Here is a 12,603-nt window from a genome sequence, read left to right on the forward strand (position 1 = left end):
AAGTTATCGAGGGGCTGAAGAAAAGGCTTCCCTATCCTCCCCGCTGAGACACACCAAGCTACCTTCCAGAGATGTCCACCTGCCCGGTGACAGAGAACTCTGCCTTTGCCCGTTCCCCCCATCCTTGGTTCCACCCCGGCTCTTTCGTTCTCCTGGAGCCGAGTCCTCTACCCCGTACGTGTCAGACGATGCTGCCCTGGGCTTTCTTGTGGCCTCACATGTTGGACGTGAGCTTTGGTTTCCCGGTGTCCACCTCAGGGCTAAATACCACAGAGCCCTTACGGGATGGGCTGGCCACACGCCGGGGCGTGGAGGCAGGGGACTGCGGGGTGCTTGCCCCGCTCATGGATCGGCTAGAACCCAAAGGCACCTGCTGGGTCGAGGCAGGCTGGCCTGCAGTGCCGGTGGCTGGTTTGGAGAGGAGCCCTGTGACCGAGGGAGACGACCGGTGGGTGAGATTCCCAGCTGACTTCCTGGCCTGCTGGGAGGGGCCCATGTCCGCCTGGAGGGTGAGCCGGTTAGGTAAGGAGGGCTGGGAGGCCGAAAGCGGCCTTATATCCTGGGTGAGGCGGCCCACGGAAAGGCCCTGCGTGCTCCGGTGTTTCATCAGCTGCTGAGGCTGCAGAAACAGGGAGATGTGGGAGCCGGTGGCTCGGGACAGGCTGTAGTGAAGAGTTCGTCCGGGAAGGATGGTCGAGGCGCTTGTGGGCTGCTGCAGAAGAGAGGTGGAGACCGAAGTACCGCGTGATTTGGAGAGCTGCGGCTGGTTCGCTCCGGGGACCGGTTCTCCCATCTGGACTGGCCGAGGGATGGCTTGTCCCGGAGGTCCTCCTCTAGGCCCTATGTTTTCCAAGGGCGGCGGGCACTGGACCATGGGGGAAGAAGGGGACCCGGCAGCCGGCGTCTGTAAATGGGACTGAGCCCCCGAAGCAGGGGAGCTGACCGAGGAAGGGCGTGAGCCACCCAGGCTGGGTTGGGAACGCCGGGGGTTCCGGGGGATGAAGGCAGAGTCCGGAGAGAGGGGGCTGGACACAGAGGATGGGGGCAGGAAGATGTGAGCCGCCAGGCTCTGCTGGTGAGTCAGTGCGATGGCCACGTTGGTAGTGGCGGCGGCAGTCTGCAGAGGGGCGTGCACCAGCGGCTCCCAGATCACTGGCTTGCCGCTCAACTCCCGCCCGGCCATCACTGGCGGCAAGTCCTGGATGTTATGGGCCATGTCGCGGTCGTGTTTGACAATCTGCTGGATCATCTCATTGTTCACGCTGCTGGAGCTGTGTTCTGCCCGCTTGCGCAACAGGATCGAGTTCTTCTTACCTGGGGAGGAAAGGATGCCCCAAAAGGCATTATCTCTGTACATGCGGAGTAACAAGTCAGACCAGGGCTTTTTTTGTAGAAAAAGCCCAGCAGGAACTCATTCGCATATTAGGCCACACCCCCATGTTACCAGAAGTGTGGTCATCCAACCACACCCACCTTTTGCTTCTTATTCTCTTTACCTTGTTTGTTGTCAAAGCCCAGGACTTTTTTTTTTTGAACAGGAACGCCTTTGCATGTTAGGCCACACCCCCTAATTGTAGCCAATCCTAATGAGTTTCTGCTGTTGGGTGTGGCCTATTATGTTAATGAGTTCCTGCTGGGTGTGGCCAACTTGGGAGCCAGCCGGAACTCCGTTCCTGTGCGTTCCTGCCCAAAAATAGCCCTGAGTCAGACCATCGCATACTCAGCACTGAAAATACAAAAGCTACTTCCCCCAAAGCATACTACCACGCAGGGCTTTTTTTTGTAGAAAAAGCCCAGCAGGAACTCATTAGCATAATAGGCCACACCCAGCAGCAGAAACTCATTAGCATATTAGGTCACACCCTGACAGCCCGGCTTATTAGCGTATTAGGCCACACCCTCATGTCTTCCCTTGGCAAGCCAGCCCTTGGACAGGCTGGGGAAGGCATTTAGATCCTTCCAGAGCCCCCTCATGGCCCACCTGCCTCGGAGTCGCTCTCCAGGCCTTCCCTCTGTAGCCACTCATGCAGTGGCTTTGGCTGTAGTAGGTGTGGCCAACTCTGAAGCCAGCTGGAACTCCGTTCCTGTGCGTTCCTGCCCAAAAATAAACCCTGCTACCACGGCTAAAAGAAGGAGCTCTGGACCAGGAGATTTAAATCTCACCTCTGCCACAGACTCACTCAGTGGCCTCCGTCAAGCTACTCTCCCTCAGTTCCAGCCCCTGATCCGCAGTATGAGGATGACGAGAAGTCCTGCTTAACAGCCATGCCTTTTGAAATTAACACAGTGTTATTTTCCTGTATACACCCAGCTTCAGTCATCCTGTGCAGATCCTTCTGTTGTGGTAGAGTTGCTGCCGAAGCAATGTTTTTTAAAAATCTGCCCAGCCAATCAGATCCCAAGTGGACAATTAGAACCCCTGCTGGGCAAAAGCCTTGACCGCTTCCTAAGAACACTTGGCGCGTGCCAGGAAAGGGGGTCACCCTGTTGGGGACTCCTTCTGTATGTCCTACTGCAATCATACATTCACTCTGCCTCTTTGAGATTTTTGAATCTTTGCCAGCATCGCTGCAGTGGATTGGGAGGAGGGGCCTGGCTCGATAACAACCAGGGCTATTTTTGGGCAGGAACGCACAGGAACGGAGTTCCGGCTGGCTTCAGAGTTGGCCACGCCCACTACAGCCAAAACCTCTGCGTGCCTGGCTACAGAGGGAAGGCCTGGAGAGTGACTCCCCCCCCCCCCGGTGACTCCGAGGCAGGCGGGCCAAGGGGGCCCCTGCAAGGATCGAGGATACATTTAAATGCCTCTCCCGGCCTGTCCAAGGGAAGGCATGGGGGTGGGGGCTAATATGCTAATGAGTTTCTGAAGTTGGGTGTGGCGTATCATGCTAATGAGTTCCTGCTGGGCTTTTTGTACAAAAAAATCCCCGATAACAACCACTTCCCAGATGACCTGCTATGATCAGGAGTTGCTTTCAGGCACCTGCTAGGGTTGCCAGCCTCCAGGTGGGGCCTGGAGATCTCCCACTTTTACAGCTGATCTCCTGCTGACAGAGATCAGCTCCCCTGGAGAAAATGGGATTCCAAAAACAACACCCGTGACAAAAATAACGAAGAGTCAATAAATATAAGTTGCAAAAACATTTACCCAAGGTCTTCACAAGGTATTAGCTGGATTCTAGAAGGCAAACATAAAAGTCTTGAGACATTGTGAAGACTTTGGGTTCTGTTATTAGAGAGTCAACATGGAACGTTTCCTTCAAGAGTTGATAAGTACTGATTGATAAGAATTGGGATTGCTACACGCTCAGATAAAGCAAATACTGTGAAACGAACTGTTTATGAAAGGGGGGGGGAAGCAGAAGTATATTTAAAGATGTTCTGAATCTCTGCTGAGAAAAAGTACCTAGCTTACATGCAGACATTCCTAAGATTTTAGTGCCACACAGGGCCTGCCTTTAGCAGATAACGGGACAGGGCATTGCTAGGATACAGGCTGGTAAAAGAGGCCCCAGCTAGGTGAACAAGACAAATCCCACCCAGGTAATGGAAAAGTACTGAAGATGAATGGGGCATGGGAAGGGGGGGAACTTTGTTTAGAGTTAGGTAAGATTGTGAGGGGGCGTGGCCGATTGGTCAGCCCAGCCAGAGAGATAGGAGTATAAGAATTTCTGTGCTGTGCAACAAAAATCAGAGAGATGCCTGGAGACTGCCTTCAAGCGTCTCTCTCCATGCTTTGCAAATCATGCTTCAATAAACGCTGTGCTGTGCTTGATTGAGCTTCCGTGTGAAATTTCCTGCTTGACTACCGTGTCCGGTTCTTCACACGTAACATTTACATTGCGCAGTATTCGCTAGTGTGTGAGCGATAATAGAAGAAAATTTTCTACAGAATTACTACAGTAAATGTTTTTGCAACTTATTTTTATTGACTCTTCGTTATTTTTGTCACAGATGTTATTTTTGGAATGCCACTTCTTCCCGTGATCTCTCATTTTTGGCTTCCCCTGGAGAAAATGGCTGCTTTGAAGGGTGGACTCTGTGGCCTTGTACCATGCTGAAGCCCCTCCCCTCCCCAAACCCCGCCCTCTCCCGGATCCACCCCCCAAAGTCTCCAGGAATTTCCCAACCCAGACGTGGCAACCCTAGTAGCTGCTCAGGAAAGTTTTATACAAGTTTTCTTCCTTGAGGACCTGCAACATTGAGCTGATTAACTGATTTATAAGAATCCTTTTCATCCACCCAAAAAGGTACCCCCCTGATTAATTGTGCAGCAGAATGTTTAAAAATTAATTCTTAATACAAGCACTTGTAAGCAGGGCTATTTTGGGGCAGGAACGGAGTTCCGGCTGGCTCCCAAGTTAGCCACACCCAGCAGGAACGCATTAGCATAATAGGCCACACCCAACAGCAGAAACTCATTAGGATTGGCTACATTAGGGGTGTGTGGCCTAACATGTAAAGGAGTTCCTGCTACAAAAAAGCCCTGGGTTTGGACAACAAACAAGCAGAATAAGAAGCAAAAGGTGGGTGTGGCTGGAGGAGCACACTTCTGGCAACACGGGGCTGCGGCCTAATATGCCAAATGGGCTGTGCTGTCAGGGGTGTGCCCTAATATGCTAATGAGTTTCCACGGTTGGGTGTGGCCTATTATGCTGGGCTTTTTCTACAAAAAAAGCCCTGCTTGTAAGAACTGCAGATGAAAAGTGTCATTTTAGAAGAGGCATTCTCCTCTTCTCTGATGTGCAGGAGGGAATGACTCTTCTAAGACGGGAATGCCTCTTCGCTCCAGCATGAAAGAGATGGGAGAACACCTCTACTAAGACAAAGCCTCCTATGACACATTCTTCTTTTTCTTTTTTTGCCAGCAAGTTGCAGCCAATCCATGGGGTCTTCGAGGCAAGAGAAATTCAGAGGTGGTTTGCCATTGCCTGCCTCTGTGTCCTAACCCTGGGCTTCCTTGATGGTCTCCCATCCAAATACTAACCTGGGCCAACCCTGCTTAGCTTCCAAGAGCTGACAAGATAGGGCTAGCCTGGGCCATCGTCTCAAAGCAAAAGAAAATATACTTTTTGGCTTCAGAAGCATTGTTTGTACCCGTTGCAAATTCAATTAATTAATCTGCCAATGGATACATTGGGTAGCTTTAAAAAGAACACTAGCGATGAATTTGGCTAAGATTTCTTTAATCGGGATGACAGCCCTGAATGTTTTTCTTTTTGCACACCAGAAATGACTGAGATGGATATGTGTGGGCATGGGACTTGGTTCTTGCCAGGTCACTGGGGTGGTGGAACCATAGATGAGGCAGGAAATATCATAAGCTCTAGCTCAGGGGTCCCCAGGAATTTTGAGCCCGTGGGCACGTTTGGAATTTGACATGGCATGGTGGACTCAGCCACAAAATGGCTGCCACAGGAGGTGGAGCCAGCCCCAAATTGGCTGCCGCGGCTGAACCTCAGTCGCACAGTGCAGATCCTTGTACAGTAGTGGCAGCTGCTGCCAAGCACCATTTAAAAAAATCTGCACAGCCAATGGCCAATCAGGAGCTTTGCTGGGCAAAAGCCCTACCTGGCCCCGCCCACTTCCCAAAACTCTTGGCGGGAGCCCAGAAAAAGTGTTGGCGGGTGCCCACAGGCCCCTCTTTGGGGACCCCATTCTATCTTTTGCCTACATCCACTCACCTATGCGGTCCAGCCGGTCCATAGCTACAGTTTCGAAGGCTCTGCGCATCATGGGGTATTCCTCCAAGACCTCGTTGAAGTTGTCCACCGAGAGAGAGTAGAGGCGGCAGTAGGTGTCAGCCCGCACACTGGCCGTGCGCCGACCCCGAGTCAGGAGGCAGATCTCTACAAGGATGAGGAGAGTCAGGAATCGTATGTCCACAATCACCTTATTTTTATTTATAGCCCTCTGAGACGCAAGGAGGAGGAGAAGGAGATTGGATTTATTCCCCACCCTTCACTTGGAGTCTCAGAGTGGTTCAAAATCTCCCTTCCCTTCCCTTCCCCTCCCCGCAACAGACACCCTGTGAAGTAGGTGGGGCCGAGAGAGCTCTTTCCAGAACTGCTATTTCAAGAACAGCTCTGACAGAACTATGGTTTGCCCCAGGTCATCCAGCAGCTGCAAGCGGAGGAGTGGGGAATCAAACCCCGTTCTCCCAGATTAGAATCTGGGCACTTAACCACTACACCAAACTGGCTCTCAAGGTGGATTGCACAGTGTGAATTGGCTGCAGTTAATAGGCCAGGACATCTCATAAGCAATATAATAGGACTAGGACTTCAGAAATCTGAAGGAAAGCATAGGGTATTGCACAGAATGTGTTGAACAATGCAGAAAATCGCCTCAGTGGCAGAGAGTGCCGTCAAACCACAGCTAACTTACAGCAACCACTGTCCCCTCTAAGCTGTGCATGCGTGAGCGGCCGCTCATTAACACAGGAAGCCCCGCTCAGCAGCAATCTGGAACCGCACGGCGTCTTGCACTGCCCATTGCTCATTTTAAGATCCCAGCAGTTCTACTCTGCTCAGGATGTGAACTGCTCCGTTGGGGGGGGGGGATCAGAAGGAACATTGAGGTGAACTCGTAGGGTTTTCAAGGCAAGAAAGAGATGTACAGCGGTGGTTTGCCGTCACCTGCCTCTGCGGAGTCTCCATTGGTGGCCTCCCATCCAAGTACGATTCAGGGAGAAAACAGCATTATATAAGTAGAAAACAATGCAGCAAAGCAAGGTCATACATAGAAAAACAGACAACACATATCATACTCAGTGGTACAGTCCACAGTCTGGTTGCCCTTATGAAAGCATGGTCCTGAACAATTCCGTTATGATAGGGTCCTATTCAATGTTCCCTTTAAGCTATGGAGCCCTGTGAGCAAAAATTCTACTTTGTGAGCTACTGGCATTAAAGTTGTGAGCAGGAGCTTTGGCTGCTGCATAAATTAGTTTGCTCTGGAGCCATCCTTCCTGAGCTGAGATAAAAATGTGTGAGCCAGAGGCTAAAAAACTGTGAGCTAGCTCACACTAACTCAGCTTAGAGGGAACACTGGTCCTATTACCTTAATCTATATATCTAATTCCCAACATGGCCCCCTGCGTGTGGATACTTATTTCCGCAGATCAGGGGCACATGGAGGGAAATAGAGATTATCCTGCACATTTGGGGCACCCCCCAGCTGTGCAGAAAAATCTAAAAACTTTAAAAAAGGATACGGGGGATATTTAAATCCCCCCAAAAGTACAACAGCCTTTTCTACTCATGCGCAGAGAAAGGACTTACCAATGATTTCTTTCTTTATTTATTTATACTTTCAATTTCTATACCGCTCAATCCCGGAGGCTCTGAGCGGTTTACAAGCATTTTACATTTCCTAAGTAGGGCCACATACAATGGATGTATATCGGCCTATATAGGGTATATATGATGAGGAGTTTTCTCTCCCCCTCCCTCTCTCTCCTTGGAAAGTGACTGTTCTGAGCACATGACTGCCCTTAGCAACGGCTTTCCTAGCGACGAGGCCTTCGCAGGCTTTCCCGCTTTTGGGAAGCCAGGAGCAAAGAGGGACGGAAAGCGGCGGGTGGCTGAGCCTGCACTGGCTTGGCCTTAGGGTTGCCAAGTCCTACCTTAAACCGCAGCGGGGGACTCCCAGCTTGCTCTGGAAGTGACGCGGCTGCGTCGGGTGCGCCGGGGGCGGGGCTGCGGTTTCCCCTCGGATGAGCATGGCCCCGCCCCCGGCGCGCCCGGCGTGGCTGCGTCCCTTTCGGGGGACGTGCTGACGCCGGGCACGTCCCGTGCTTTGGGGGTGGAGTTCCCCCCAGGGCCCGATCCACTGGTGGCGGGGAACGGGCCTCTGGGGCAGGGGTTTCCCTGCCCCCCAGCGGGACTTGGTGAGCCTACTCAGCCTCCCAGGCACTGCCACTACTGCCAGGCTCAAAGTTAAGGGAAAAGGAGGAGAGAAGGAAGGGGGTGATGGCTTGGAGGGGAAAGAGAAAGGAAAGATGGAGGTATTTGCTTCGGGGGGAGAAAGAAGGGGGATGGCTTGCGGGGGGGGGGAGAGAGATCGACTTGGTGGAGGGTTGTAAAGAAAAAGGAGGGATTGGCTTGGGGAGAGAAAGAAAGGGGGAGAGGGAAGGAAGCAAAGGTGGGGGAATGCCTCCTCCCCGCCAGTTTCTTGTGGGTCCACCCTTGTAATGTTCTAATTCTATAATCCTACCAGGGTCCTGTCCTGGGTATCCCAGGCAAGCCCAATCAGATTTGGAAGCCAAGCAGGGTTGACCATAATTAGGACCTGGATGGGAGACTGCCAAGGAAGACCGGGGTTGCTATGCAGAGGCAGGCCATGGCAAACCACCTCTATTCTTCCCTTGCCTTGAAACCCCTACAGGGTTGCTGTAACTTGGCTGCAACTCAATGGCACTTTCTACCACCACCAGTCCTAGCTGGAGGCCTGTCTATGAGTATCCTAGCTGGGGTCTCAGGACCAGCACAGGGGAAGGGGAAAGTATCGAAGGAGTCTCAGTGTTAGGCATACAGCGGTAGGTATGGATTGTTCAGGAAGAGAGGTTGTGTATGTACCTCATTTCTGGAGGGGAGGCATATCATGTGGCACCTTGAAGCCTTATTGCCGCACGAGATTTCATGGTATAGAAAGCCCTTCTTTCTATACTTGTGAACTGTGAATACTTTATTTTCCAGTGTGGTATAATTGGCTAGACTGCTGGACTTTGACCAGAAAGACCCAGATTCAAATCCTCACCCTGCTCATTGGGTGTCCTCGAGCCGCAGACTTTCGTTCAAAAGAATAGGCATTCACTGAATTTTCGGCACGAAATTTCGTTCCAGCTCTATAACATACCGCCAAAGTAGGAGCCGTCAGAGAGCTTCATTTCCTTGGAGCCACGAGTAAGGATGCTGACCACACCATGCTGGATGAAGTACATTTTCTTGCCCACGGTTCCCTCCCGGATGATGAAGTCCGCCGGTTGGAAGACCTCAAAGCGCAGCTTGGTCAACATGGCGGTCACAAAGTTGGGATCGGCATTGGCAAAAAGCGGCATATTGGCCACCAGATTGCGGCAGTTGAAATTGATGATCTCCTGGTTGAGGGGCAGGGGAAGGGAGAGGAGGAATTCAGAAACCTTGAGTCCAAATCCCATTTCCTTCTCCAACTTAAAACCACCACCACCCCAGTTCCAGATGCACTCAGGGATTAGACATTGCAACAGACGCAGGGATGCTGCTGAAAACCGCAGCCGTGTGTCTCATTCTCCCACTTTCCCCAGTCTCTGTATCCACTGGGATTCATTTCCTCTTTACTCCTGGGGCACTGCTCTGACAACCTTGCGTTGTATTTCACAGAACTTGGAGGACAAGAATCCCTCTCCACCCTAAAAGCAAGTCCCCCATTCCAGATTCGCTCACGAACTAGACATTGTGGCAGACACAGGGTTGCTGCCAAAAACAGCAACCCTGCGTCTCTTTCTCCTACTATCCTCTGTTATGTCTGAAGATTAAGAATAAGCAGATTCCCATATCTCTGTATCCACTGGAATTCATTTTCTTTTTACTCCTGGGGCACTCCTGCTGCAGTTCATAGAACGTGGAGGAGCAGGAACTAAGAAGGAAGGACCCTGTTCCCCATTTCCCTCACATTTGCAGAGATAGTGGATGCTGGGGAAATTGGTTTATTTTTTTTGTCCCATCAGTGTATCCTTCTGATATCCCGGAATTCAAGGAATCTGGGGAAAGCATACTGTGTCTTGCAATGCAGACACAAAGATTCTTTTTTATAAAACTGAAAGCAACCTCATGATGGAGATGATGATGATGATGATGAAAGAAGAAGAGAAGGAGGAGGAGATTGGATTTATACCCCGCCCTTCACTTGGAGTGTCAGAGCGGCTTACAAACTCCTTTTCCTTCCTCTCCCCACAACAGACATCCTGTGAGGCAGGTGGGGCTGAGAGAGCTCTTTCCAGAACTGCTCGTCAGAGAACTGTGGCTGACCCAAGGTCACACCAGCAGCTGCGTGTGGAGGAGTGGGGAATCAAACCCAGTTCTCCCAGATTAGAGTCCACGCTCCTAACCACTAGACCAAACTGGCTACAAATTAGCCATTGGCTAATACTTTAAACAGTAGCTGCGGTGGCTCAAGTGGTTAAGACGCTGAACTGCAGGCTGTGGAAGGTCGGTAGTTCAGCAGTTCGAGACCCAAGTGTGCCGCATGACGGAGTGAGCTCCCGTCTCTAGTTCCAGCTCCTGCCAACCTAGCAGTTTGAAAGCAAGAAATTGCAAGTAGATAAATAGGTACCACTTCAGTGGGAAGGTAACAGCATTCCATGTGCCTCGGCGTCTAGTCATGCCGGCCACATGACCACGGAAACGTCTACGGACAGCGCTGGCTCTTCAGCTTTGAAACGGAGATGAGCACTGCAACCCTAGAGTCGGATTCGACTGGCTTTCGAGCAAGGGAACCTTTACCTTTACCTAATACTTAGACACCGAAAGACTAAAACCTAAAAAGAAAAGCTTTTTGACAATAAAAATACTAATTTTAAGAGGACTGGGGTTATTAGCTATTCTGGTTTCTGCGTTTCAGGAGAGATGACATGGCTCAAGCATGATTTAAGGAAACGCTCATTGCTTTAAAGTCTCTAATCTCTATAAAAGGACTAAGGAAGCTGGCGACAAGCGCTTCTTAGAATCTGACCTGCACACCCGTCAGGACTAAACAGAATGCACTTTGCATAAGCTCAGATACACTCTCTTGCTTATTACTTTCTTGGTTCAACCTGCCCCCGCTTCCCAATCAAATACCTAATGCATAGTCTGTAGTGATTGGTTAGCATTCCTTTTCTCCCCTAAAATTCAGGGTCCCCCAGTGAAACAGATGGACATTAGATTCAGGTGGGGTAGCCGTGTTGTCCTGAAGCAACAGAACAAAGTTTGAGTCCCAGTGGCACCTTTAAGACCAACAACATTTAATTCTGGGTATAAGCAGGGCTATTTTGGGGCAGGAACGGAGTTCCGGCTGGCTCCTGAGTTGGCCACGCCCAGCAGGAACTCATTAGCATAATAGGCCAAACCAGAGGTTATTTCGGGGGAGATCGCGGGGGATCGCAGTTCCCCTGGGTGAGGTACGGGGGGCGGGGCACATGCCGAAGCCCCGCCCCCTGCTTCCGGCCGCCCCGCTTCCGGCCCTTATTCAGCCAGGAGGAGGCAGGAGAAGAGGGAGGGTAAGTTGCTTCCTCCCTGCCTCTCCCCACCCCTGCCTGGGGCCAGGGAGGGCCTTCGCGGGGCTTCCTTGCACTCCTACCGGCCTTGCAGGTCCACCGCCAGGCCCCTCATAGGGCTTGGCAGTGGAGCTGCAAGGCCGGCGGCGGCAGCCGGGACCATTGGGGGCTGGGTGTGTGGCCTTATGACACACTTCCGGTGATGTCAGGGCGTGTGGCCTTATGACACACTTCCGGTGATGTCAGGGGGTGTGGCATATGCTAATGAGTTATGCTAATGAGTCCCCCTAGCTCTTTTTCTACGAAACGACCCCTGGGCCAAACCCAACAGCAGAAACTCATTAGGATTGGCTATATTAGGGGTGTGTGGCCTAACATGCAAAGGAGTCCCTGCTACAAAAAAAGGCTCCGGGTTTTGACAACAAACAAGGTAAACAGAATAAGAAGCAAAAGGTGGGTGTGGCTGGATGACCACACTTCTGGCAACAGGGGGCTGCGGCCTAATATGCTAATGAGCTGTGGGGTCAGGGTGTGGCCTATTATGCTAATGAGTTCCTGCTGGGCTTTTTCTACAAAAAGAGCCCTGGTAAGCTTTCGTGTGCAAGCACATTCAAGTGTGTATGCGCACAAAAAACATACCCAGAATTAAACTTCGTTGGTCTTAAAGGTGCCACTGGACTCAAACTTTGCTCTAGATTCAGCATTAGATTCAGCACAAACCAAACAGAGTCACCCATCACACAATATACAATTCAGTTATAGCATTTCTTTCCACAGGATGGGGTGATGTTCATTGGCTTAGACTGGATTTAAAAGGGGACGGATGTCATCGCTCACAGAGAGGTCTGTCAATGGCTATTAGCTGTGATACTTAAACGGAACGTCTACATTGAGGGGCAGCGTACCTCCGAAGACCAGATGGAGTGGTCAGACTTCAAAGGAGGACTGTGGCCTTCGGGCCCTACTTATAGGCCCTTTGGGGGGCTCCGGTTGGCCACTGTGTGAGATAGGATGCTGGACGAGGCAGACCTTGGGTCTGACCCACCAGGGCTCGCCTGATGTAGTTATGAAGCCCTGGCTCAAACCGAAACCTGGCGCGGACATGCTTGTTGATGTCCACAGGGGCCCACCTTGTCAAATGTTAATGGCCCCCTCAGCCTCATGAGGGACACTGCCAAAACCGTACCTCCTTCAATGGTTCGCTCAACTCCCCAAGGATGTTCTCCTCGTCAAACATCTTGCCCTGGTAACGGTGTTCGTAGTACTCATGGATCCGCTGGCGCGTGTCTCCCGGCAGCTTATGGAAGGACATGTATTGCTCCACTTGCTTGTACTGCAGGGAAAGAGACCAAAGAGAAAATGAGGAG

The 12,603-nt window shown here is 51.4% G+C and overlaps 1 protein-coding gene across 1 annotated transcript in view; it reads right to left on the reverse strand.

Annotated features, from left to right (window-relative positions):
• Positions 1-214: 214 nt before the first annotated feature.
• HCN3 (hyperpolarization activated cyclic nucleotide gated potassium channel 3) overlaps positions 215-12,603 on the reverse strand; it is a 46,658-nt gene continuing 34,269 nt past the window's right edge. Inside the window, exons 6-9 of the mRNA XM_015422078.1 lie at positions 12,423-12,569; positions 8,860-9,100; positions 5,685-5,849; positions 215-1,314 (exon numbers count right to left, since the gene is read on the reverse strand). Coding sequence (XP_015277564.1) covers positions 215-1,314; positions 5,685-5,849; positions 8,860-9,100; positions 12,423-12,569 — 1,653 coding nt within the window. The remainder of the gene's footprint in view (positions 1,315-5,684; positions 5,850-8,859; positions 9,101-12,422; positions 12,570-12,603) is intronic.

This window comes from Gekko japonicus, unplaced genomic scaffold (genome assembly GCF_001447785.1).
Source record: "Gekko japonicus isolate JY-2015 unplaced genomic scaffold, Gekko_japonicus_V1.1 scaffold1009, whole genome shotgun sequence".
In the NCBI taxonomy this organism is placed as follows: Eukaryota; Metazoa; Chordata; class Lepidosauria; order Squamata; family Gekkonidae; genus Gekko; species Gekko japonicus.